At 36.4% G+C, this 27766-nt stretch overlaps 3 protein-coding genes across 3 annotated transcripts; all 3 read right to left on the bottom strand.

The window, feature by feature from the left end:
* Positions 1–850: 850 nt before the first annotated feature.
* Positions 851–3605, bottom strand: LOC121769127 (GDSL esterase/lipase At4g10955-like). Its single transcript, XM_042165829.1, has 3 exons — positions 3576–3605; positions 2599–2673; positions 851–2023 (listed from the first exon to the last, which is right to left on the bottom strand). The coding sequence occupies exons 2-3, from the start codon at positions 2658–2660 to the stop codon at positions 1030–1032; spliced, it is 1056 nt and encodes a 351-aa protein (XP_042021763.1). The 5' UTR covers positions 2661–2673; positions 3576–3605; the 3' UTR covers positions 851–1029.
* An 8566-nt stretch (positions 3606–12171) lies between these two features.
* On the bottom strand, positions 12172–14408 carry LOC121772321 (protein NRT1/ PTR FAMILY 5.11-like). Its single transcript, XM_042169371.1, has 5 exons — positions 14358–14408; positions 14162–14278; positions 13861–14096; positions 13114–13550; positions 12172–12970 (listed from the first exon to the last, which is right to left on the bottom strand). The coding sequence occupies exons 2-5, from the start codon at positions 14208–14210 to the stop codon at positions 12172–12174; spliced, it is 1521 nt and encodes a 506-aa protein (XP_042025305.1). The 5' UTR covers positions 14211–14278; positions 14358–14408.
* A 3079-nt stretch (positions 14409–17487) lies between these two features.
* LOC121770047 (metal transporter Nramp5-like) lies at positions 17488–22664 on the bottom strand. Its single transcript, XM_042166850.1, has 13 exons — positions 22505–22664; positions 22259–22337; positions 21826–21866; positions 21138–21216; positions 20748–20852; positions 20508–20617; positions 20190–20371; positions 19684–19753; positions 19019–19192; positions 18823–18927; positions 18338–18469; positions 18145–18240; positions 17488–18025 (listed from the first exon to the last, which is right to left on the bottom strand). The coding sequence occupies exons 1-13, from the start codon at positions 22634–22636 to the stop codon at positions 17693–17695; spliced, it is 1638 nt and encodes a 545-aa protein (XP_042022784.1). The 5' UTR covers positions 22637–22664; the 3' UTR covers positions 17488–17692.
* Between the last annotated feature and the right edge of the window lie 5102 nt (positions 22665–27766).

The raw sequence follows: 27766 nt of genomic DNA, 5'->3' as shown, positions 1-27766 counted from the left end.
CACTGTGGGAGAAGAGATTATGCAAATAAATTTGACGTCACTTTAAAACAATAACTTCAGCCTTTGGAATATAGTAATTAGAAATTACTCATTTGAAATCAAATATTTTATTTCTTTCTATGCTGCCAAGCAACCTCCTATCATAGTCTTGTTATGAAGTGTTGATCAACATTTAAATTTAATTACATAATTCCTCAACATGTTATGAAGTAGCATCGAACTTTCCGATATAAATATTGTTTTGAGTGTTGATCACTGGTCAAAATTTAAATTGTACCCGGATTGAATAGGTACGTGATAACGTGATTACTCCATATTAATATCAGCACATGGAGGATTATCTATTACCATCATTTCCGATTAGTTCATCGATACCGTAAAAATTGTTATTTACGTAATTAATTTTACAAAATATAGAAAATTTGAAGTCTGATTTTTTTTCTTTTTATTTATTTCCTTTTTACAACAATAATGCATAAAATATTATACCCAACATAATATGTACTTTCTTCTTTACACGGAGTCTTAATTTTGGGCATTTCTTTTAAATACGGAGGTTAAGAAATATAAATATTTAATGAGTTAAGTGGACTGAGATCAAAGTAGAAGAGTTGTAAGAAATAAAATAAGAGAAGTTAAGAGTTGTATTTAGCCACAAAAATGACCCAACTGGAATGATATAATTCAACCAAGAATATGACTTAACACTAATAAGGAGAAGAGAGTATCAAATAGAGTGTGATAGGAAAATATAATAGAGATGGTACTCTTGTTTCCATTTTAGGAAATGTGTCATTTTTATTAGATATACCTAAAGAAAAACGTGTCATTTTTTTTATAGAACAAAGAGTGAATAAAAATTAAACTTTTATTTTACTAATTTTTTAAACTCATTTTCTTTTACATTTTTTTAAACCCGCATCAAGTCAAATGTATTGCGGGAGGAAAAGAGTATAGAATGTCTGATAATGCTGGTGTGTCGCATACAATTAATTAAGCAAAACAATTTATAATTAATTGGGTGTGAGGTTATTTGTATTGGTATTGCTTGCACTCCACCTTCAAATCACGCCTCCACCATTGGTCAATCCCATGAGCCTCCTTAAACTTAAGCCACTCTTTGCAAATCCCATGAGCCTCCTTAAACCTTGTCGCCGCCGTAACGTTGAGAGTGATATGAGCACAAGGAAGAAGATGTAGCGGTTCATGCGACGAAAACATGCTCAAAACGGATCTTTTGGTGGCAATCCTCACAATCTTCCCCGCCCCGATCGCCTCCATTGACTCCCTGTTCTTAAAATACCCAGCATATTCCGAGCATATTGGATCCGCCCGGTTGATAAATACATACGGGACCCATGTTGACAGCATTGCAAAATAGTCCTTTTTACTAGTCTCAGTAGTAACCGCAACAGCAGCAGCAGCAGTTAACTGAGTTAAGCCAGCAGTCACGAAACTGGTGAGATACCTAATCCCAGTCTTCACCTTGTTGTTCTTGATTCGCTCGATCGGCAGAGAGATAAAGGGCGGGTTAAACAAGTACGTCTCGAGACGGACTTTGAATTTCTTCACTATTTCCCGCCCGACCGCCAGTGCTAGCGACGATCCCAGGGAATGCCCTACCAGCCAGACGCATTTGTGCTCTATCTGGATCGCCTGGGTGGCTGCTTCTAGCGCTGTCCGAAAACGATTGCTCTTCTGGATGCGGTTGAGGACGACTTTCACGTTCAGCTTGACGTCCTCTTCCCAGTTTTCCGGCTTCATGATCGTGCCGCGGAATGCAATCACGTATTGCGGTGGCCCGCCGGTTTGGTGGCAGGAGCTTAGTAACCTGAAGACCACCCCAAAAATCGAGCCGTCATTGTTGTCTACGAGGCGTTGGTAGACTTGGAAGTTGAAAGAGTCCCACCACGGATGGGCCAGGGCGTATGGGTATTTCCGGTTATGTCGTTGGTCATGTTGCAAGGTGTAAACTCCCTGGACCAAGCTGGCTAACACTGACCTTTTGTGGTTCAAGTTGCTCCTGTCATTAGACAGAGTCTGGTGTGAGATCGTCTCGTATTTTCAACCAACTTTACTCTATATTTTTTAAAAATCTATGCTGAGTCAAAATGGGATATATAATGGGAGATAAGGTAGGGGCGGAGCCAGAAATTCAATTTAGCAAATGAAAATTATTTTTTTATATATATAATTAACAACTTAGGACTCGTTTGATAAAAAAAGATGAGATATGAGAATATATGTAAAATAAGATAAGAAATACGGGCTTCATGTCAAGATATGCAAAGATATGATTTTTTTTCGTTGTTGTTTGATAGAACGGAAATTATCTAAATTTTTATAGTATATTAAATAACATGGCTTAACTTGACAAATTGGTGGGTTACATAAACATGGTTAAGGTTATAATTTTGGTAAGATTAGGAAGGATATCAAACAATTAGAAATGTCCATATATAATTCTTTATCTTGTATTACTAACTTATCAAATACACCCGTATTAATTGAAATATATTGTGAATGCCCATTGTCCCTTATTTATAAATTTATAATGAACTCAAAAATATTTGACTCATGTATAGTGTGGGCTGTTACCAATCAACGGCGGTGAGATGTGAAGGCCCACTGCGGCTGAAAGTTTGATCCTCATAGGCCATTAATGCTAATTAACTGCACAAATAAATCACATCAACTTATATACAAATTAATCACATCAACACATTGAAAGATATCATTTTAGTAAAAAAATTGAGAAGGGTTTGATAGTGTTTGTGTCCTCAAACTCTTTTCTTCTTCAATGTTATGGACATTTTCTTGAATGTTCTAAAAGATGGTAATACAAAACGCTCTTAACCTTTTTTTTTAAATGTCATTTTATGTGTGAAGAAAAAAAAAATCATCGTAGAGTACCGCAAAATAGATCGGCTTTTCATTACCCTATTTTATATAGCTACATTACCCTATTTTATATAGCTAAACAATTTGTGAAATACGCTAGAAAAAAGTTAAGTTTTCAGATATTTTTTTAACATACGCTTACAATAAAGTTGTTCACGTAAAAATCTAAAAGTTCATAATTAACGATGTTATGATATAACATTCGTGGGCTATACGCGTGCCTGAGGAAATCGGCAGTCGTGTCCTTAATGGCGGCCCAAAGCACACATTTAAGGGCTTAGCCACTAAGCACGCTGTTGCAATGCCCAAAGCACACACCATTAAATGCGTGTATAGGCATTCACGCATTTGAGGTAGTCAGTGTGCCTTCATGCAGCATTTCTGAGCACTTTTGCCTTTTAACTACCAATTATGTACTCGATATACACTGTTTTTTATCCAATTACAAAATTTTTAAAAAAATGAAAATTATCCGTTTCTATATTAATTGGAATTCAACTCTAAAAAACAATATTATTGCTATAGCTATCGAATTCCAACTAATACACACACTACACCAAAATAAATGACAAAAAGAGCAAAAACTAAAAGAAAAGGGAAGAATGAAAAAAGTGAAAAGGGAAGAATGAAAAAAGTGAAAAGGAAGAAAAATGATTGAGAGTGAGGAGACGCACCTATGTATTGCAGAATGCGTGGAATGTGTTTCTTCTTATTTTTGTTTTCAAATAGTGTGTATATATATATATACATATTTTATATTTGTATGTGAGCGGGAAGCATCACGCGTAAACAACATTATCATTTTCGTTTATTTTATTTATATAATTATTTTTTTGTCTGATACTCCCTCCGTCCCGCACTACTCGCACGTATTTCCTTTTTGGGCGTCCCAAGTTACTTGCACTCTTTCCATTTTTAGTAAAAATTTTTACCTATAGCCGTCATTTTTGACTTTCCTATACACTCATTCCTTAATCTCCGTGCCGAAAAGGAAATAAGCGAGTAGCTCGGGACGGAGGGAGTACTTCAAAATTGACTAATGTAATGCGGAGGCAGCCATCGAATTTGGAATTTATCATTAATTTTCTGCGCATTTCCAATTTGACCTAAATATTTAATTTTATGCTATATATTATTGGATTATATGTGTTCGACTTGAGTGGCAATAAAATTTCGAAGAGTCAAATTATAAGGTGAAAATTTGTCCTATTTGCATAGACCATAAATTTTCTCGATCATAGAGTCTTCTGTAGAATTTATTGGTTCAAAATTCAAATGCAAATTTTCTTCTTTATCCAATAACCGGCGTCACCACCGCGACACTGATTTTTCGCCGACGCCGGTTTGACGCCGAACCATTGGAACCGGCGTCGGCGAAATCGGCGTCGCCATGCCGATTTCCGCGCTGACGCCGGTTCCGACGCCGATCCTCACGGGCGCCATTGTGCGTCCCGGATCGGCGCCAAACCGGCGTCGGATTTAAATTTTTTTTTTGTTTTTCGAAAACACTATATATACGCGCGTTGAACCTCATTTTCATTCGCACCACTTGTTTTAACGAGTATTCTCTCTACCTTACTTTCTGTTCAAGATCAATTTAAGAAATGAGTAATGCCGGTGGTAGTGGTGGGGATGCGGATGAGTACGAGCGTATGATGAACGAAGAGCTAGATGCCTATACGAGCCGTGAGGTTGATCGATGGATGCAGAGTTATATGCAGCCGGCGGCACCTCGCCCACGACCAGTTGTCCACCGTCGACAAGTGGTGCATCGTGATCATGAAGCTGCACATCAGCGCCTGTTCACAGATTACTTCGCAGAGGAGCCGCGTTTTGACGCCAACCATTTCAGGCGTCGTTTTAGGATGAGGCGGGACTTATTTATGCGTATTGTTAACGCATTGGAGCAGCGATATCTGTATTTCCGCTTCAGGCACGATGCGGCTGGCAGACCCGGCCACACCCCTATTCAAAAGTGCACTGCGGCAATCAGGCAGTTGGCCTACGGCACCGCGGCAGACATGTGGGACGAATACCTCCACATCGGTGAGACGACTGCCATCGAATGTGTGAAGTATTTCTGCCAGGGCGTGATCGAAGTATTCGGTGATCAGTATCTCCGAAAGCCTACCCCCGAAGATTGCCGGAATCTGCTGCGGATGCACGGGGATCAGTACGGGTTCCCGGGAATGCTAGGTATAATGTACGCCTGTACTATCATGCACAACATGATCGTCGAAGATGAAGGTGTACAACTGACTGATTGGGCCACCGACGATAATGAAGCAGGTCCAAGCCACGGCGTCACCACCGCCAACGTACGAGGTGGGGTACCGCACGATGAAGAAGCCCTCCTCCAAGCACATGCCGACATGCGTCAGACGGAGGCTCATATTCGACTGCAAAAGGATTTAGTTGAAGAGTTGTGGGCGCGGAGGATTGCAAGGCGTTAGTTTTTATGCAAATTTATGTAATTTTTTAAATGTAATTTTTTTAATTATTGTACTTTTTTTTTAAAATTAATGTACTTTTTAAATTTTAATATTATTATTCGAATTTTCCGTATTTGTCTCGTAAATTAAATTCCGTATGTTGATACGAGTGTAAATTAAATTATACTAGTATCACGCCCGTGCGATGCACAAGTCATATTAATTTCTTCATATTTATTTCATTATGCGAAATAAAATTTGTGAAATGATAAACAAAAGAATATTCGACATCCTCTTACTTTGGATTATACTTTTTCAATCACAATAACCCTACCTGGCCACAAGAGTGCGTTTAAATGCTAACTTTTCTTAAAAATGTCAATACAATCACATTAAAATTTCAACAGATATTTGTGTTGACATTTAAATATCAGACTTAAAATTAAAAAAACATTTTAATTCCTTGAAAATATGAATTAACCGTTGAGTTATAACTACAGGAGCAAGTTTACGTTGCAATAATTTAAGATTGCACTGGTGAGATACTTCCTAGCCGAGCTTCATTTCATTGCAATATAGTGACCCTATACACTAAAAACCCAAACCTTGAAACCTAAATCATAAACCCTTAACTTTAAAATATACTCATCATGACCAACAAATGAACCAAATATCTATAAAATTCTCCATCCGCCCAGTTCAATTTTACTTTGTTGATCACTTATTCTATTTTGAGGGTTTTAGATCTGTATTCGATATCTTACACTGGGTCGGCCTACTTGACAATCCTTACTGATAGTAGAGGTTTTTTTACCTAAATCTTGGCTGCAAATCTGATTATATGCTCATATCAAGAAAGTGCAATTTTAATTAAAAAAAACATGAAGACATTCTTTTTTTAAAAAAAAATTGTGCAAATCTATACATATATAAAAGAGAGTTTTGGATCAATATGAGTGGCTCGCTCGATATATTTGAATCCTAAACCATAAATACTAAACTCTGAACTCTAAACCATAAATACTAAACTCTGAACTCTAAACCATAAATACTAAACCCTAAACCCTATTATCTTCTAGATTTGAGATCAATTAGAATGGCTCAATACACTTGAACCCTAAACCATTAATCATAAACCCTAAACGCTAAATATTGAACCCTGGATCTAAATCGTTGCCTTCATCTCAATTATATGGAGATATGTATTAGTATTAATTTTCATAAACTTTCTCACTTCCTCTTCGCCTAATTATCATAAAAACAAAAAAATATTTCCAACTTCTAATTTTATTGAAATATGCATAATAATAATTTATTATTAATCGGCTAAACTGAATTACAATATAGATGAATGTTAGTTAATTTAAATTAACTAAACGTAAATAAATTAAATCAAATACTATCAATCACGAGTTCTAATTATCTGTCTCTCTCTCTATTTATCTTTGAAAAATGCTAAAAATACATACAGTCGATGTATATTTTGAAGCTAAGGCAAAAATAGAGAAGCCTTTACAAATGAAAGAAAACAAATCGATCTCAATTATCTTCGGAATGACGCCGGCGGTCGAGGGATGGGTGAACATGGTTGTTTCCGGCTGCCGCTGCTCACTTAAGATTTTCGCCATTTATCTTTTTTGTTTATGTACTTGTGCTTGTTCTTGGGGGTTTTCCATTTATTTATATAGAGCCAAATCAGTTTTGATTGGTCATGGGTGCAAATGAAAAGTTTTAGCTCTAATTCCTCAAACAATAATGTATACGTTTTCATTTTCAATTGGAGCCTTTTAGCTCTAATACGTGAAATAATAATGCGTTTCACATTTATGTTCAATTGGAGCCTTTTAGCTCTAAGCTAAGATAATAATGCATACATTTAATACATCAAAAGTTATTATATATATTTAAATATAATTACAATGGCATTCTTGTTAATTTTCCCAAAACTCCCTTTTTAAATCCCCAAAGTGTGTCATCTATTATGAGACGGAGAGAGTATGTAATAGTAACTTATATGAAAAATGATTAACTTAAAAGTAGAGGAAAAGAAACCAATGCTAATAAAAATGATTTAATTAAAATAGAAAAAACCATAGTATTGTTAAACGGCACAACTAAGACTTTAAATTTTTATAACTTATAAAAAATTTTATTTTGTTTTTAATTAAATACACAACAAAAATAAAGAACATGTAAAAAGTAAGAAGAGACGAAAGAAAAGAGTACACAAATTGTACAGTTTCTAAAACAACACAATTGAGTTAATCTTAATTTCATACTATTATTATATTCCATTTTAGGTATTTTGTAAATGTAATTAATAGTAAATTGTAGTATTAGTCAAATATGTTAATAATATAAGCATCTACATAATTAATTTACCTAAATTGAGTTAACCATGATTTCATACTATTAATTCCCCTTTTTTCCTCGCAATTTATAATACTATTAATATGCTACTCAGCCGCAATTTCTGTCATGAATTGGCCAAAATATGAAACAAATCACGGAGGGAAGGAAAATAATAAATTCAAAATTAGATCGATATTTTAACTAAGAATACTTCAAAAAACCTTCCTGTATGCCCTACTTGTTTCTTCTATAAATAAGAGGTTGTAAACATGTAATACAAGTATAACAATACAATGAGAATACACGAATATGCCTAGTCTATTTCTGTCGATGAACTCTAGTCTGTTTCTTCCATTGTCTGACATGTTAATGCCGATGAACATTTCGAACCCATCCTTGCAAGTCGTCTCCCCGCCAGATTACATGTTGTAATTGATATTCCACAATAATAGTAGCTCAAGAATTTGCATATTATGCCTAAGCAAGAGTTTTGCAAGTGCCCATCCATACTCATTATCTTTAGTTATACCAGAATTTATATGGGAATATAGAAAAATAATGGCATAAATGTGTGGGAAGAAGAAAGGGCTAGGAATTCATAGAGTTTTTGAAATAGAAAAAAAAACCTCTCAATAAACCCGACGTAAGGTTGACATTTGAATGCTATTTATGTTATTTCTCTAAAAACTTTTCAAATTATCAAATTTTATTAGAATATTCATAATGGCATAACGGAATCAACAGCATCTCCCCACAATGTGCAAAAAAGCATGTTATGGCTGTGGAAAAAGGGATTCAAATACGTTATAAAAATAACAAAGCGAGACAATTTTCAACACTTACTCGGAATTTGATAGCCGGATTTCGATGAGTCTAGATGTAGAATGCATAACAATTTTTCCAGTGTCGACAACCACACCAATGATATCTGCAAAAAATATGAAGGTAAGAATCGTGGACAAAAAAAAGTGTAAAGTAAAGTTTTAAAGTTTTTTTTTTTTTTAAAGTGTAAAGTAAAGTTAAAGATGCTAAACTTACCAAAAAGTGGTTCATCACATACATTACCAATCTGCGTAATCTCTTCAAATGACTTCAAATTTAAAAGCATTTTTGGAAATTGAGGCTCATTAACTGCAATCATTTGTGTGCTTGAAATCATCTTAATGTGGTATGCATGATTTGTAACTGGATTGCGAGGCCGATTTTGCCTCACGAGAAAATTGCGTATACGAAATATACCCCCTTCCCTAATTAGTGCACCAAACCTTACGTGTAGAATTCGTGGAATAGTTGCTTGAATCCTTGTGCCCTCAACACAAAAAGTCCATAGGTAATGGTTTCATATAACTTGCAAAAACATATCTAAAACGCACAAAACAACATACCATTCGATCGTGAAGCACACATTCTAAACTCACGATATTGGTTTTGTCTTTAGGAGCGGCACCTTCATAGACATAGATACAACGGACTTTGATAATCGAATTAGTTTTCGTTAGTTGTAGATCATCGAGCAAGGTGTGGAATGGTTCCATGGTATCAACCTTGCTACTTGTGGGAAGAACAAAAAGATGAAGCTTAAGCTGTATAAGGTAAGTAGGTATGTGTGGATAGATCAAATCATCTAATGTCATATTTATAGGGAAAAAATGAAGCATGAGGCATCATTTTAATTAGTGGAGAAACCTAATCGACCTACAATTCTATTCTATGTCATATTTAGAGAAACATCCACCGTTAGAAAAAGTAAAAAAATTTCAAGGCAATCTCAAAAATTGGGGAAAAAATATAAAACTCTCAAAAGTCATTATTAAAATACCAAACCACATTATTCTATTTAATACTACTACACGTGTATTCGATGAGTTCTGTGGTTAGGATATTAATATTAAATGCTTTACATATAATTATGAGTTTGTGCATCATCATATTATTATTATCAACATAAAATGAAAGATCAATCTCTCTTCCCTATTGTCCTTAAACGTTTCTTCTCTTCGTAACCTCTTGTTTTCTTCCCACGTCTCCTCTTCTTCTCATTCCTTGCTGGATAACTAACCGAGGCATCAAGAGCAAGGTTCTTATAATAATTTTTTCCCTACATAATGTCAAATGACAAGTCATAGAAACATTGGACCTCCAAAGTATGTGAAATAATTTTAAAATAAGGGTTAAAATTGTGAAATAAATACTGAAAATTTAATAAACGTTATTATGTACATTAAATACAAATAAGATAGTTGACTGTTTCAATTTAATTATTTCCGTTAAGAACGTTATGTCATTATTGGATAGAGAATGGTTTAATTTTATTTTATAATGTTCCTCAAGAGACTTTAATTTCTTTTAAGTTTTTAACTTAAAAAATTTAACCGACACATTCATCATTTATGCTTTTAATTGATTAATTACGTAATACTTATAAATATTCGAAGTGCCTTCCTGGAAGTGTAAATTAATTTATTATAACAACAATAAAAACCGTACACATTATAATTTTATTTAAATATTTATAATGGCACATTATAATCCCAAACCAAAATTTTTAATTCCCAAAATGCCCCCAAAACTCAACTTTTATATATGTATAGATAATTGTTATTAGTGATGTGGATAGGTAGTGTGAAGGCTATGTAAGGGCTATTTGATGTCCAGTTGATGTGGCAAGCTGATGTGGCAGGAGAATTGTAGTGCTGATGATGTGGCAGTGTGAAGGCTATTTGAGGGCTATTTGACGTCCTAACCTATTGGAGATGCTCTTAGTATAGACTGTAGTACTATAGCACAATCTATGAGCCTAGCTTGTTCTTGTTTAGTTGTGTTAATTTTACAAATTACGTAACAATCAAAAGTTGATATGTTCATTCTGTATGTTATAACTTTAATAAATGGATAAAATAATAAATTGGCTTTAATATATCTATATTTTGTAAAATTAATGATATAATATAAGTAGTTTTTATGGGGTTATAATAAAATTAAATGAATAAAACAAAATAACCATGTCAGTGTAAATTAGACGAGAACGGTATCCACAGATGCCCTCCATGTGATAATTATAATTTCAAGTAATCACACACATATTCAATCTAGCACAATCTCTAAACAATTTAATTTTGATCAATCTAACACTCAAAGCTATATTTATGTCACAAAGTTCCATCCTACACCTACTTCATCACACATTGATAAATTATGAAAATAAATTCCACATCAATTTAAAGCATCATCACACGAAATTATGCAAATAAATTCCACGTCACTTTAAAACAATGACTTGAACCTTTGGTATCTAGTACGGAGTGGAGTTCAAGAAATTAAGCTCACTTGAAATTGAATCTTTTATTTTTTTTTATCTACTAAACAACTTCCTATTAGAGCATCCTCAATGAGGTGCCGATTGACACACATTTTGGCGAACAAGTTGGCCATCGGGTACCCCACCGCCGAGCGCTCGGGCACCGCACACGATTTGGGCGCCGAGATCGGCGACTGCCCCATTTTTTTTGTTTTGTTTGAAGGAGAGAGGTTGTAGTATGAAGAAGGAGAGAAGAATTATATAAAGAGAATTACGCAGAGAAGTTTTTTAATGGAGAAGAAGATGAATAGTGAATTAGGTTTTCATTTGTTTTTAATTGGTGTAAATGAGCTTTATTAGTGGGCCAATAATTTTATTAAACAACATTTACAAAAAATATAAATAAAATAATGATGATATGAAAATGAGATGAGTTGTGGAATAGGCAAGAGATAGGTTGCACATTATAGAGAGATATGTTATGGGATTAAATGTTTTTGTACATAAGGAAATAAGATAGGCTGTGAGATAGGGTATGAAATAGCCTCGAACCATTGTAAGTGTTCTTATAGTCTTGTTAGCGCTACAACATTATAAAACTAAGTGAAAATTATTATTTAAATTATAGTAATATTTAGTTGACTTCTAATCTAGGGAGGAAGGCACGTGTGGCTCCGAGGCCCATCAGCTATCTGAGTAATTACTATAGATTTATGTTATTCAGTCATAAAATGAGTAATTAGTATAGATTTTCAGTAATACTTATCGTGGGGGAGTTGGTTACCGCTCAGGACTTGCTACATGGAATTGAATTCTCTTAGCCCCAAAATCTATATGTATGTATTGTTAAAAAAAATAGTAAGAGGTTATAATATTTTAAACATGTGAAAACAGAACAGTCTTGGTCCGAGAAACGTGATAGATGTTCAATCGGACGTGAATACCGAAAGTAGAGGATGCAGAGACTAATTAATCAAGGAAGAAATCTACACAAGTTAGTTTTGCACAATATTGATTATAAATCTATTATGTCTGTAACTTCAGCTGGCTGCTGCATATCACTAGACGATAACAGGAATTCCAAACATACACAAGAAGTATTTAAATATCAACAGAGGAAGAAGGATAAAATCCATAGTATTACTATATGACATTATTAATACAAAAAAAAAAAAAAAAGTTACTCCATCAGTAACGCCCGAAGCAACAAGAAGATTGGTGACGAAGTCTGTTACTATCGTTATCGTCATTCGCGGGCGATTTGTCAACCCTGCCTATGCAAAACGGAACCATCACCCAAAATCCAGCCAAACTCAAAGTCCCCAAGACCGCCAGCAGCCAATAATACCGATCCAAACGGCTCTCACCCACCGTCTCCCCAAACCAACTCTTCTTCCCCTTCCCCTCCCCCTCACTCACCCTTCCCACAATCGCCACCAAAACCACACTACTAAAATACCCAACCCCCGTCACGAAATCCGTGTACACATCGTGGTAGTCTCTCAGCGTGCTCGGTGCCTGCGCGTGGTAGTACGCCTCGATGCTGCTCCTAAAAAACACATCCACGCACGCCACCAAGTAGAACTGGAACACCAGCCACATGGCATGCTTGCGCTTCACCACCGCCGCGGCTACCACGCAGCAGAGTATCGCGTGCGCCATGGCCACCGCCACGCCCACGATCGATGGGATCGTGCGCAGGCATCTTGGCACGCAGAAGTTGCAGTATTTGTTCGCGCATTGGAGGAACGCACACATCGCGCATATGCACGGGGCGGCGGCTAGGGCGATCAGCATCGGCAGCTGGAATACGGCGAGTGGAATGGTCATAAATAGGAATTTGCGCTTCATATAGTTCGCTTGGGAGACGAAGAAGGTGTTTCCGAGCGCGGAGACAATGCCTAAGATGATGAAGTTGATTGAGATGCCGGTGATGTGCCGCATAAAACTGGACTCCTTGCGACCACCTTCGTTTTCTTGATGATTTCTGTATAAAATTAGATAGAAAGTGGACTAATTTTGTGAAATTTGACTAAAATTAGTAAAAGAAAGAGTAAAAAAAAGAGACCACATGGTTGAAATAGTGGGGCCCATTTTATTAACAATGATTATTTAACGGAATTATTTAACCTGCAAGGGGTGAACGCTTTGAAGAGTGTAGAGAGCAAACTCCCTTCGTCCTTGGGACCGGTTTTTGTGTAAGACGACCATCCGCCCAAAAAGGTAACGGTTACAAAGGCGGCGAAGATTGCCGGAAACCCAAACCGGAAAGTCCACGACGATATCAGTGAAATTATAACAAGTCCAATTGCGTATACGCAAAGGTTCTGTGCTGTCGAGCCATGCTTTTGCACAAGACCACACAATTTAAATTGTCCCCCCTGGCTGGTCTGTTCATCGTGCAAACAAGGCACACTCACGGTCAGCCCGCCTCGTCCGATAGCCGTTAACGCCACTCCGAGGTACAATAGGCCTCTTTGCGTATTCCCTACACATGTTTCATTGTATTCCTTGCATGGACCCATGCCCAGAACCGGTGGCAACGACATTGTAACAAAAACGATACCCTGCAATCAAGAAACCATAAAATTTGGTCAAATTTTAGTACGTAACTTTGAAAATCAGCCATAAATTTTAGATTTAGTGTCGATCATCCCATGAGATTTTCAAAGATGAGATGGAGCAAAATTGACAAAATACCATAAAGTTTGGTTAATTCTAGTTCGTCACATAACATTGAAAACCAGCCAGAAAACCATGAATTTTAGATATAGTCGTATGAGATTTTTAAAGTTACGGGACATACCAGAATTTGATCAAACTTTATGTATTTTTTTGACAATTTATCTTTTCATAGTGATATAGATATGGACTCACCAGAGTAGAGGAGACGGTAGAGATGACGACCACCTTAAAATTTCCGAGATACTTGTCGGCGAGGAGCTGAAAGACGGCGGGTAGCATGAGGCTTGTTCCTTCCCATATGTTGACGATTGCGGCGGCATGAGTGAAGCTTAGTTTCCAAACATCCGTCAAAAATGGTTGTAAAACAAAAAATGCCCGTCGCATTAATGTGTCGGACCACAGTAGTTGTACAATCCTACAACCCTTGACTGCACAAATCACTTGCATTTTAGACATGAAACATACTAATAAGTAAGGGCGTTTAAAGTCATACCGTTATCTCTAATGCTATTGCTAAAGCAATTTCTGATGCAATTGAACATCGTTGCATGGAATTATGCAGCTTCACTCTCACCAGCAAAATGTGAACTAAAACAGGAAGAAAAAAAAACTAATTAATGATTATAAGACATGATTTGAGCAATGGGTAATGCAAATTAGGATTAGGATTATCACTATTATCAACTTACATTCTTGAAAAGCTGCCCCACTTTAATTCGAAATTGCTGTTTGGATTTTGGAGTTTCAATTCACCGCTGCCTTAAATAGAGAAAATTCTATTATAAACAATTCCTCCTTTTAATAATGTAAAGAAAAAAAAAGTTCCCATTCACAATGTCCTTTACTCATTTTTGGGTTTTCTAGTTGCCTAGTGTTTGGGGCAAAGAATAAATAATGTGTTTCATGAGGGTCAATATTCAATTAGTTATACCTAGATAAAATGATATCTCCTTGTTTAGCATATTGGATCCAGTATTTTAAAAATTCGAATCGTCAAATAAAAGGTGAAGCTATGGGCTCACGGTTCATTTCCTTCTCAAGTTATGCTTATAATATATCGGATTTATTTTCATAAACATGCAAAATGTTCATCTGCATTGACTAATGTAAAAAGTACTGTATGCTCAAGTAAGCCGCCAACGTACCAACATGACATATGCATATTTACGCAATAATTTAAGAGACTAATATATAAATACAAGTAAAGGTGATATTATCTCAATTTATTTTTTAATTGATAAATAAAAATAAATTTTTAAAGTTGTGATATGATGGACTCGAACTCACGTCCTTCAATCCAGACATTAACCCCCTACCTAACTACCACTATGCCAAATAGAAAGGGAATTGGAAAAATTGGATAGGAGTGTAACTCAGATCATAAGGAATTGAAACCTTTTGGGTCAAAATGCTAAGAAAATAATGTAGCCAAAAAACCAAATGACTAATTTAATCTTAGACAAACTTTATTTTGATTTATCTCATATTGTATTTCACGATTGACTAACTTATTTAGCAAATTGAATACCACCTACATATATTGAACATCTGAAAATAAATAGCAAATTAAAGGGCTAATTTCCTCCTGTAGCTTCACTTTTGCTACAAACGGAACCCACCATCTAGCCAAACACAATTTCAAAAGCCCAATCGCATATGCAAAACACCATAAGAGCATCCACAATAGCGCCTAGCGCACCGCTTAGCCGAGCGCTGGCGCTAGGCGGTGCGCTAGGCGGTCTATTGCAGCCGCCCAGCGATTTTCGCGAAAAAAAACCGCCTAGCGCTCGGCGGTTCCGTGGCGCTAGGCCGTGCGCTAGGCGATCCGCTAGGTGCTATTGCAGCGTCCGGATCGCCCAGCGCACCGCCTAGCGCGAATTTTTAATTTTTTTTCCCGAAACACTATATATACGCGACTTGCCCGTCATATTCATTCGCACCACTTGTATTAACGAGTACTCTCTCTATCTTAATTTCTGTACAAGATCAACACCTAGAAATGAGTAACGCCGGTGGTAGTGGTGGGAGTGGTGGGGATGCTGAGGAGTACGAGCGTATAATGAACGAAGCGCTAGAGGCCTATACGAACCGTGAGATTGATCAATGGATGCAGAGGGCCTTGCAGCCGGCGGTACCTCGACCTCGACCAGTGGTACACCGCCGAGCGGTGATTGATCGTGATCACGTAGCTGCACATCAGCGCCTATACGAAGACTACTTCGCACAGGAGCAGCGGTTCAACGCCAACCTTTTCAGGCGCCGTTTTAGGATGCGCAGGTCCCTGTTTATGCGTATTGTTAACGGATTGGAGCAACGATATCTGTATTTCCGCTTTAGGCACGATGCGTCTGGCAGACCCGGCCACACTCCTATTCAAAAGTGCACTGCGGCAATCCGGCAGTTGGCCTACGGAGGCGCTGCAGACATGTGGGACGAGTACCTCCACATCGGTGAGACGACTGCCCTGGAGTGTATGAAGTATTTCTGTCAGGGCGTGATTGAAATATTCGGTGATCAGTACCTTCGAAGCCCTACCCCCGATGACTGCCGGGATCTGCTGCGAATGCACGGGGAACAGCATGGGTTCCCAGGGATGTTTGGCAGCATAGATTGTATGCATTGGGAGTGGAAGAACTGCCCCGCCGCCTGGAAGGGGATGTACACTACCGGCTACAAGGGAAAGAATCCCACGATGATCCTCGAGGCCGTAGCTGATTACCGGCTGTGGATTTGGCATGCGTATTTTGGGATAGCTGGTTCGAACAATGACCTCAACGTCCTCAACTCGTCGCCACTTTTCAACGAGCAGTGTCAGGGTGTCGGTCCAGCCATCAGTTTTGTCGCCAACGACAACCGACATGATATGGGCTACTACTTGACGGATGGGATATACCCTAGGTGGCCCGTCTTTGTGAAGACGATCCGATGCCCAGGAGATGAGAAGAATGGATACTTTGCGGCACGGCAAGAGTCGGCGCGCAAGGACGTGGAACTCGCATTTGGTGTGCTCCAGGCTCGATGGGCGGCAGTTAAGGGGCCAACGCGTTTGTGGCACGTCGACTGCATTGCTGATATAATGTATGCCTGTATAATCATGCACAACATGATTGTCGAAGATGAAGGTGGACAACTGACTGATTGGGCCAACGGCGATAATGAAGCTGGTCCAAGCCACGGCGTTGCCGCCCCTAACGTACGGAGTAGGGTACCCCACGATGAAGACGGCCGCCTCTAAGCACATGCCGACATGCGCCAAACGGAGGCTCATATTCAACTCCAAAAGGATTTAATTGAAGAGTTATGGGCGCGGAGGACTGCACGACGTTAGTTTTTTTTTTAATTATGTAATTTTTTTTAATTAATGTACTTTTTAAATTTTATTAATATTAGTGAATTTTTTCGTTTTTGTGTCGTAAATTTAATTCCGTATATTGTGTGATTGTTAATTATTTCATTTTGTACATATTTGTTAATAGTGATGTGGATAGTATGTGGCTAGGCTACTATGGCTGGGCTATTGCTGGACTACTTGCTTGTTTTGATGATGTGGCAGAAGGATTGTTAGTGCTGATGATGTGGCAGTGGCTAGGCTATGGCTGGGCTATTGCTTGGCTATTCCTATTGTGGATGGCCTAAAGAACGTTCGAATGACTTGCCGTCAATGGAACAACTTTATTCATGAAACCACGTCTCAATTCCTGATTACAAGAAATTCAATTATGAAAACACTAAAACACGAGGATCTGATGAAAGGATTTATATAGGAGTATATGTAAGTACAAGTGAGCATACTATAATACCAAAATTTAATAAATTAAACAACAAAACTTTGCCTTTCTTATTCAATCGAACTGTGTTTTACACATGAAAGGAGCCCAAATATTGGAACATAAAACATTAAACTAATATGAATCACACCACTTCATTTATACTACAACCTTTTCAAACATGAACATTATCTCTCTCTATATGTTGTTGATTAAAAGAGCGATAACGAAGCACAAGCACTAGCATCAGAAGATGTCTAGTTGGGCAATGGGATATCGGCTAGATCCTCTCTATATGGTGGATTCTGCATCTCAACTCCTCCTTGATGCCCATTTTCCATTCGACCGGCTTGGGCAATCACGTCCGACTTGGTGGGGTCGATGAATGTCACAACCCTATCCTTTCGAAACATGAGATAGATGACGGAGATAATATAGATTGCCATAAGAGGAAACACTACGATTCCAATGAACACATTCCCCACTTTCGGCAAGTCATTGCTAATAAGCCAACCCACAAATGCAGTGCTCAAATAATAGATGTTGATGCCTATGATCCCCAGCCCTAGGATCCATGAAAACACGATAATCTGCATGAGCACGTACACAATAATTAGTACTAGTATTACAAAAGAACTCATCTCAATGGAGTAGGTAACCATCAGACATCCTTAATAAAGATATGATCTAACAGTCTAGATTCACTTACGTAGATAGAGTTCTTGTGAGGTCCCATCTTGGTGGCGCTCGTGCTGAACTTAAGAAGTGGGATTAGAGCGAAAGGAAGCTCGAACGATAATATCATCTGTAATAAATTGAATTCTATAAGTAATAATTACATTTAATTTGTTACTTTGGATGAATTATATTCCATTTTTGAGTGAGGATTATGTAGTACAAACCGATGCAATAATGATGAGTCGACCAGCTCCTGAAGATCCTCCAATTATAGACACTATTAGACTTGGGGTTATTGCAATGCACCTTGTCATCAAATTTCTTATCCATTTCTTCATCCTAAGTTCCAAGAAACCCTATAAAAAAAACCATGAAGCAGTTTAGACCAATTCTGGTACGTCCCATTTAAAAATTAGCTAAAAATCACAAGTTTGGATTGGCTCGTAACTAATCCCGTAGCAAAATATTTCATTACCTCAGTATAATATATTGTTGACTTTTTTAATCAAACACGGTCGTTTTCTTTATGAATATACGACACATTCAAATAACTAGTTGTGTTGTTATATCAAATACAATTTCACCAAAAAATTGCAGAACAAATCAAAACTATACGTGGTTTTTCTGGATGAGTTTTAAAGTTGTGGTACGAACGTACCAAACTTCGTGATTTTTCCGACAATTTAACTTTAGTTGTCTCACATCATACCTGCATGATGAATTGTCCTGCATAGGTGCCGGTGATAGCGGAGCTTTGGCCCGAGGCCAGCAATGCAATCGCATAAACGATAGAACTTGATTTCCCCAAAACATTCTAGAAAAGATCAAGTAAAAAATGGAATTAGATATATTATCCATGTACGATATAGGTGGGTTTTACTTATGAATATTGAGAATTAATTAACCTTGAGGAGGAACGATGCGGAATTAAGTGTCAAGTCGCTGCAATTATCTGAGTTTTCATTTGAGAGATCATCTGCTAAGCAAACAGTTCCCGACACAGATATAACTGCCACATTTATCAAAAATGCTACAAAAAGGGCAAATCCACTCTCGATCAAGAAGTATCGACAAGCATCCTGAAATAGAAATACAATATTAACTAATTATCTAACAATTAGTGACATTTAAACACTCCATCATCCACAATTTAAATGTCTTACTTTGACTTGGTGCAAGTTTTAAAAATTGTGAAGAAACATTGATGGAAAAAATTAGTAGATGTGGTACCACAATAATATAAATCATGAAGTTTGTCATATTTTGCTAAGTCTATAAGATTTGAATTTAGATTATTAATTTTTTTATATATATGATCTCAATTGTTTAATCCATATATAAAATGTTGCTCAAAATGATGTATCGTTAAATATGAAAAAAAAATACTTATTTTTATGAAACGACGGTGTTTTGAACATCTTAAAAAACTTAATTTTTATACACAGATGAGATATTGCACATTAATGAAACATTGTGATTTAATTTTTCATTTTAAAATCTTATCAACGGATCAAATTTTGACTAAATTTTGATCAAATTTTTAAATAACTATTAACCTATATATACTTACATTGATTCCACGAACGGAGTTAGGTATCTTTCTCGATAGTACTAAAGCAGAATGAAGAAAAAGATTGTGCCTGCAGTATGAAAATATTTTATCAATAAAAAAGAATTCGCAACTAAAATGCTTGTGATTTTGTTTTGATTAACTGGACCAATATTCCCAACCTCTACTGCCAACTAAGCTTGCCTAATTTTTTCAATGATTGAAGTATGACATTGTGATATATTTTTGTTATTTGACAATATCAAAAACACATGTCAACGCGTCAGAGAGTAAATTAGTCCACGATCACGTCAATTTCTATTATTAGTAGGATTAGGGCTAATGACTAGCCTGTATATACTATTCTGTCTTTATAAGTTATTCCAAAAAATTATAGTGAAATCTATCAATTCAAATGTAGATTAATAAACAATTCATGTGTTTATTTATTAATCTTCACGATTACTTGCGTGTTTATTTCCTAACAAAATTTGTGACCATATATAAGGAAATAGAAAGTAACATACGGCATAACGAGGGCACCAAGCAGAGCGATGGCGTCACCGGTGGCGCCTTGGCCGCTCAACTTAGGCACAAACATTCCTTTCATAACTTCTTTAGCTGGGGGCTGCACATAGCTTAATTCTCCAAAAAAGCATGCTGCCATTATGAATACTAATATGGCAATCAACAATTCCAGCTTCCTCACCTGTTTTTTTTTCATTTTTATATTGTAACAAATAAAAATTTATTCGTTTAGAAATAGTATATAATTATTAATCATGAGAACATAATAATTACTAGGCCTCTCCTGTTTTTTCTTCTCATATAAATTGAAGACTTACGCCATATCTTTGTAGGGTGAGCAAGAGTAGAGTGCTGCACCCGGTGCAGAGAACCCCAACCCACACTGGTATCTTAAACAATATGTTAAGTGCAAATGCCGTCCCAATCACTATCAAATCGAAACTCACTTATGTTAATAATATTTTTTAAGATAAAAATTAACCTAAATATATTAATAAAATAAATAATTTTTTATGTGAGAACAAAGAGATTTTCATAGACAAAATGTATATATATACCCTCTGGGATGTCAGCAGCGATGACGGCGAGCTCAGCCAAAATCCACAAACAATATTTGACGAATATTGGATACTCTGCCTTGCAATGCTCCGCCAAATGTTTGCCTACATATGTTTATATTAATCATATCTTGTCCATGAAAAAATGTTTTGGTATTGGACAATAAACGTTTTAATATAAATAAAATTAATAAAGTAAGACTGAAATATATAGAGAGAGAAAAAAAAATATTGAGATATTATTAGTGAAAATTTATGCTCATTTTAGAAATGTATCATAAATAGGTATATATTAATTTCCATAAATAGGCCAAAACAGAGAAATTTATCATAGTTATTGGTATACAAACATTAAATAAATGCATGTACGTATAATAAATGTATGCGTACCGGTGCTGACTCCTAGATTTGCTGCAAGTGATTGAATGATGAGGGCAAACACCAAACCAATTAGGATCACCCACAACAACTGCAAATATACATATATAAATATGAGAAAACTGATTTCATTTCTAATACATGTACACATCATTTTGCTAGAATTCATTTTAGGACAACAAATAACAAACCTTAAAAAAAATTGTTTTCATGTCTAAGTTCATCTTTTTGTTTGGAAAGCAAATACTTTGGACTAATTGTCGAAAGAATCTCATAACATTCAAATTTTTGGAATTTAAAAGGTTAACTTTTCTGCAATTTGCAATTTACAGTTGTCCTGCAATGCCAATTTTCGGTGAAAATAGTGATTATGAAAGCCAAAATTTTAAATTCACAACTGCAGTTTGTAGTTCATCACAACATGAAAATTGGATTGAGACTCTGCTTTAATCCACAAACACATACGTATCATATCAATAACGTAGAAGAGATAAGTGAGAATTAAGTAGGTGATAGAATAAAGTATGAGTGATTGAATGTTTGCTTTTTTATCAAAAAAGAAAATAACTCACTTAACTTAATTTGGATATCCCAAAAAAATATGTATGACTCAACTTAGTTGGAATATGACTAGTTTACATTAAAGTAAATACTGAGAACATGTGAAATCAATAAAAGTGTATATTAGTAAGTTAATTACTTCATAGCCGTGGTTTGCTCCCGCTTGCAAATCAGTTTCCACTGCATTTAAGATATTCACACCGTTAGTGCCACAAATATGTATGCTAAATTGCTAAAAAAATCATGAAGTTTAATCAATAATTCTAGTTCATTTTATAATGCAAACGTCAACAATAAAACAATGACGTTTGGATTTGTTGCCAATTATTTCATGATGGATTTGTTTTACTAGTAAAATTGTACTCCATCTAATATGACATTCGTCAAATCATACGTTAACGTCACGACCAATGAGTTAAACGATGTCATGTATTCACGTTTTTTTTGTTATAGGAACTATTGATAACAAATTCAAATTTCGTGATATTTCCAACTAATATTAAAATTCTACGACGGGTCATAATTTAACCAAACTTTGTGATTTTTCTATCAGTTTGCCCAAGGGAGCTTACAATTTCCAGGATCAAGGTAAGCTAGTGAGACCAAGAAACCAGGGCCAACATGCTGCAAGAATTTTTTCCATCCTGGTTTCTGCACAAACACAAAAATCAACATTTCATTTAAAAAACCAAATGTACAATTATAATTTTTCATTTTTGATGAAAAAAAAACAAGAATTTTATCAAACGATTTTGTAAAGTGGAATAAAAAGCCGTAATTATCACTGAGAAATACTCCCTATAGTTTAATATGTGTACCTGTTGCACCTCTTCTTCCTGACCAAATTCTTTATTTCCGGCCGCCCAATCACCGGCGGGAGGCGGTGTCTCAGCCACTGCAACGACACGGTTGCTGTTCCCACCGCCACTCCCCTGCTGCAAGCTTGCCATATTATTGCAATTAATGTGGGTATTTTTTATGTAGCTGTTTGTTTGTGTATGATAATATTTTCCCTCCCTTTATTTATATTGGAAGAATCTTGTATATTGCCTTTCCCAAGAAGAACCTCTAATTTTATTCATAGCTACCTTTGTTTTCTCGTCACTAAAATAATACTGTATTCTGGAATTCGTCACAAAAAAAGACATTACTAGTATTAATTAAATTAGTAATATTAGAGCATGAGCAGCACCGGTTCATAGGCTGACCCGTTACCCATCCGCCCATGCTCGCTGAATTCGGGGTTTGGCTCGAGCCGCCTAGGGCGCAAGGGCCCCCATGGTTTTTCCATGTTTTTAAGAAGTGATACTGGTAATAATCAATTAAATTTTTGTCAAATTTTGGTCATGCTATATATGAAATTTGAAAACGGAGTAGTAAATCACAAAATTTTAATTTTTTTCAATGTTTTCATTTGCGTTATCTTTTTAATTTGCAAGCTTCAAAATGATAGTATTGTTTTATTAAACTAACTACTTTTTTCCTTAACATCGTTTTAAATCATCAACAAAGGCGTCGACCTATATTATGGATGTTCCTGTAAATGCGATTGGTTGGACAATGTTCTTATACTTTAACATTACATATCCGATTCTCAAGAAAAAATCAAAATCGTGATCAAACTCGAAATGTGCCATGAAACTTGCCGAATCTAATTAACAAAGGGTGGCAGGTAGAGTGATGTCTCTTATTTTGGGTTGTCACATTAGTAATGACACCCAAACTCAAAATGAAAACATATTATAAGGTCTTATTCTTCTTTTTTTAGTTGGTAGGTCCATCTCATTTTAAATTTATTTAAATATTAAGTGATTGTATGTTGTCTGTAGTACTATATGTGTATTGTGTGTGTTATATTAACTGGTTAACACATGATTACTCAAAAACTCATGTACTTAACAGCATCTGCAGAAAATTAAATAGAGTAGCTAAGATGGCACGAAACATACCAATTGTGAGACTGGTAAATACTAGTTAAAAATACATTTCAGGCCTCTATTTAATAATCTATGCATTACTTGTAAATACATATAAACAAATTACTAAATTTCAGATTTGGATAATCTTCTTGAAAATAATAATCAATTGAAATTATATTTTATTTCCAAGCGGCATGAATTAGGACTACCTCAATTCTGATGGTGATGAGTCTGATGACACTGCTGATTTGGACCATTTGTTTGATTATCACGATGAATTGAGTTATATTTTTGGTATGTTAATTAAATAATTTGTAACACCCCGACTTTTTGACATCTTAACTATTCTCAAAAGGGCGTTGAATGACTAGAAAAAAAATGTATCGAACAAACTTTAAAAACGATTAAAGAGACATTGAATGTTTACATTCAATCAAGAAGATTTTCAAATTTCGTTTAGTACAAAAGAATTTAAGTCCAAATAAGCAATCAAGTCCATAATGGTAAAGTACAAGTCTTGAGCCCAAATTCTTTTATGCTCGGCCCAATAACTAGAAGATCAGCCATTTCGAAGCCCAAACCACGGCCCATGTCCGATCAGCCCGGGGCAGCGAGCCCATGTCTCCGACAGCAACGTGGCAGCCAAGTCATCTTCCCCACCTGCAAGATAAAAACAAGTCTCCTTGGATAAAGGCATAAGAAATTAAAGAACTACTATTAGTTGGAAAGAACTAGCCCCTATTTAACAATAGGAGACCAAAGAGTCACCAAAGAGAGCAAGTCAAAACCTGCACCTGCCACGACAAACAATCCCATTTATTAACTAAGTACAAGTTACCCATATGGAGCCAACTTTCAGTTAAAGTTTGTTGCAGAATCATAATAAAGAGGATTTGCTGCAAGAAGAGAACAAAGTAATATAGCAGCTCCATTAATTTCCCACGAGTACACACTTTTGACTATAAATATCAGCCCATCACCACCTCCTTCCTCACACTTCTCTATAAAAATCACAAGAAGTGCAGCAAGAGAGGAAGGAGTGGCGGCGAGCTTAAGGGCAGTCCTGCGTTCGAAGGAGTCACCGAGAATGAGGTAATACACTAGCACCCTCTCTGCATTATTTCGGACATCATACTTGGCTCAAGAACATAGAATCATAGCTGTAGAAGTCTCATTGCAGTAGCAAGTATGGGTTAAGTATCTAATAAAGAGAGATCTTAACCAAACTAAGCTTGAGCAAACTTAGACTAGAAAGTGAGTACATCCTAGTGAACTTTCAAGAATTCAAAACCAAGCACTAAGACCATCTCCATCGGTGACCATGGAGAGAAGGTCACCCACATAAGACAAAAAAGATGCAATTAAAAATAATTCTAAACAAAAAAAACCCAACCCAACCCTTTCTTCCATTGTCACCCAGCCGGCCCAAGTAAAAAGTGGGTGTCATTGACGCATGTCTTTCTCCTATTGGACAATATTGATTACTTTTTTTATTTCTTTACTTTTATTTATTGATTTATTTTATCACTAGTTGTACAAATTTGGTCACTAGTTTAATCTTGAACATTTTACACTAAATTAATTTTTTATTTTTTTATTAATTTTAGTTATGAATTTGTTTTATTCAATTATTATTATACTTATCCATATATCCTTCCAATACTCATTGTGAAACGTTATTCCAAAAAAGCCATTTGAATTAATTTATTTTAGTTATTAATTTAATTTATTTAATTATTATTATTTTGTCTTTATATATCATTTCAAAACTCATGTGAATTATTCTTCCAAACATTCATGTGAGCCCCTCTTTTGAAAAATTCACGTGAACTAGTTCATTTTATTATGATTAATTATTATTATTTTTTATTTCTTTATTATTTGCTACTTATTTTATTGTGCTTCATTTTTTCTATATATATCCCACTAAGCATTGCAAAACTCTTCACAGACAAACTAACTTTATTTTCATTCTTGTTTTGATAAATTTGGTTTCATGGATCCAAATTATCCAGACTATAGTCCTTTTTTCCCAAACTCCCAATTTTTTGAATAGCTAATATTTTCTGTTTTAAATTTGAATAGCTAATATTTTCTGTTTTAAATTTGAATCATATATTTTTTATTATAATTTTTAGACATTATTTAATATATATAAATTAACTATAAATTAAAATATTAATATACAATATATGAAAAAGAAAATATTTAATTGGGTTGGGTTGGGGTCACTGATGGAAGTAAAAAAAGTTGATGGGGGTTGAATTGGGGGAGAGTTGTGTATGTGGAGGATAGAGAAATGAATATTTTATTAAAAAGTTGATTGGGGTTGGGTGAGTGTCACGGAGGAAGATAATCTAAGCCTCTCCCAACACCAAATAGTCACACCTCACACTAACTGCCTCTAGGACTCAACAAAGTAGCCTAAGCAATGAGAATTAAAGAACTTAGCTTTAAGGCCGAGGGGCTGCCTCGGAGTCCACCGGCGATGGCGAGGCCACGAGGGCAGCCGCGGGGACTCCACGGGGCAGCAGGTTTTCCTGGCTGAACAGCTCCCACAGCGGCTGTCCGCCTGTGCAACTGGCAGCAACGAGCAGTGAGGCGGAAGCTGCAGCGGCAGGGGAAGAGGCCGAGAAGGGGTTGCTCTCGCCCGAACCCGACAGGCGGGGCAGCGCCGTGGCAGTTTCGATCAGTGGCGCTGGCATCGGGTGCCGAGAACAGCGCCGGCAATGCTGCGAGGGAGAGAAGGCGGCGGCCGCAGCGCCGACCCCGTCAGGAAAGTAAGACGAAATGGGTTCGACGTGGAGCACAGTCCGAGAGAGAGAGAAAGTAGAGAGGGCTGCAAATTCCAATTTTGGGGATAGAGGAGAAATGAGGTGGCGTGATTTTCAGATTTTGGGGAAAATTGGGAGAATGAAATGGAGGAGAACGATGGAGGCGATGATCCCTCTAATTGTTGATTGAGGGGAAATGGATTTTGTGGGAGAGCTGACGGTGGAGATGACCCCAGGACGCCGACGCAAGGTGAAGGGCGGGTTAAATTCCAAGAAAGGACGTCATGGCAAAATTTATCCGCCATTTGTACCCTGAAAAAAGAAGTTTCCAGACATAGGAAAGACGCGAGAAGCTGTCGCGTGTTTTAAAAGTATAGACGCATTAGCCTAATGCGTGTTTAAATAAAACACGCATATTCCTCTCGCGTGTATTAAAGGAGAGACGCGTCTTCCTCTCGCGTGTTTAAATAAAACACGCATATTCCTCTCGCGTGTATTAAAGGAGAGACGTGCCTTCCTCTCGCGTGTTTAAAGTAAAGACGCGACACGCTCTCGCGTGTGTCCCTTGATTCACAAAATCCGTCCAGAAGGCAGAACATACCACAAAACGCGAAGCAGCAGCGAAAATCGGCGAAAATCGGTGAAATTCTTCCAAAAATCGGCGAAATTCGAAGCCTAATCCGATATTTAGCTCTCCTATTCCAATTTGAAGTGTTGTTAGGTAACTTTCAACCCTTACTTTCGATTTTTATTGGTATATTTTAGGTGGGTATAATAGTTAGGGTTCATGGGGTTTATTGGTATATTTTAGGTGGGTTTATTGGTATATGTTAGCTCTCCTAATCCGATATTTAGCTCTCCTAGATGTCCCGACATCAAAACTAGGATAAGCATCTCTCCTAGACGTTCCAACATCATGATGATTGATAGGAGGTTCAAATTGCAACGCAGTGGTAACAGGAGTATATTCAATAAAAAGTTCAATTTGACGTGGATTTTCAGCAAACATATACTCCAACAAATTATCATCCACTGGTGTAGCTATATAATTCACTACTCCACTAAAAACCACAGGATGCCTCCATGTTAAATCAATCGTATGTGCATCCAACTCAATTCCAATTTTTTCACATATCATTGAAACAAGCTGATAATAAGATATCTTTTCATTCAATATAATAAATGATTTTGCACGAGGGGGATCATAAGCAACACCCAAACCTGGGAGCTAACTAATTTTCTCATCCCAGTATAAACTCACAAACACCATTAAACCTGCAAAATAAGTACGACATAACATCATATACTATAAATTCAACATACTTAAATAAATATTGAACAAAATTAAAACTGAAAATTCAATACCAAGTTCAATGCCATAAACCCT

This window comes from Salvia splendens, chromosome 2 (assembly GCF_004379255.2).
Source record: "Salvia splendens isolate huo1 chromosome 2, SspV2, whole genome shotgun sequence".
Taxonomy (NCBI): domain Eukaryota; kingdom Viridiplantae; phylum Streptophyta; class Magnoliopsida; order Lamiales; family Lamiaceae; genus Salvia; species Salvia splendens.
The sequence above is the reverse complement of the archived record's forward strand: the minus strand, read 5'-3'. Positions and strand labels throughout refer to the sequence as shown.

Excerpts from the sequence above, each read along its gene's own strand:
- LOC121769127 (XM_042165829.1), bottom strand. The coding sequence starts at position 2,660 with ATGGCCTATGAGGATCAAACTTTCAGCCGCAGTGGGCCTTCACATCTC. Across the intron at positions 2,024-2,598 it reads CATCTCACCGCCGTTGATTG|GAGCAACTTGAACCACAAAA; the intron begins GTAACAGCCCAC and ends GTCTAATGACAG.
- LOC121772321 (XM_042169371.1), bottom strand. The coding sequence starts at position 14,210 with ATGTTCAATTGCATCAGAAATTGCTTTAGCAATAGCATTAGAGATAAC. Across the intron at positions 14,097-14,161 it reads CAATAGCATTAGAGATAACG|TCAAGGGTTGTAGGATTGTA; the intron begins GTATGACTTTAA and ends TGATTTGTGCAG. Across the intron at positions 12,971-13,113 it reads AAAGCGTTCACCCCTTGCAG|AAATCATCAAGAAAACGAAG; the intron begins GTTAAATAATTC and ends AATTTTATACAG.
- LOC121770047 (XM_042166850.1), bottom strand. The coding sequence starts at position 22,636 with ATGGCAAGCTTGCAGCAGGGGAGTGGCGGTGGGAACAGCAACCGTGTC. Across the intron at positions 21,867-22,258 it reads TTACCTTGATCCTGGAAATT|TGGAAACTGATTTGCAAGCG; the intron begins GTAAGCTCCCTT and ends TCTTAAATGCAG. Across the intron at positions 18,470-18,822 it reads CAGGACAATTCATCATGCAG|GGTTTCTTGGAACTTAGGAT; the intron begins GTATGATGTGAG and ends TTTTTTTTATAG.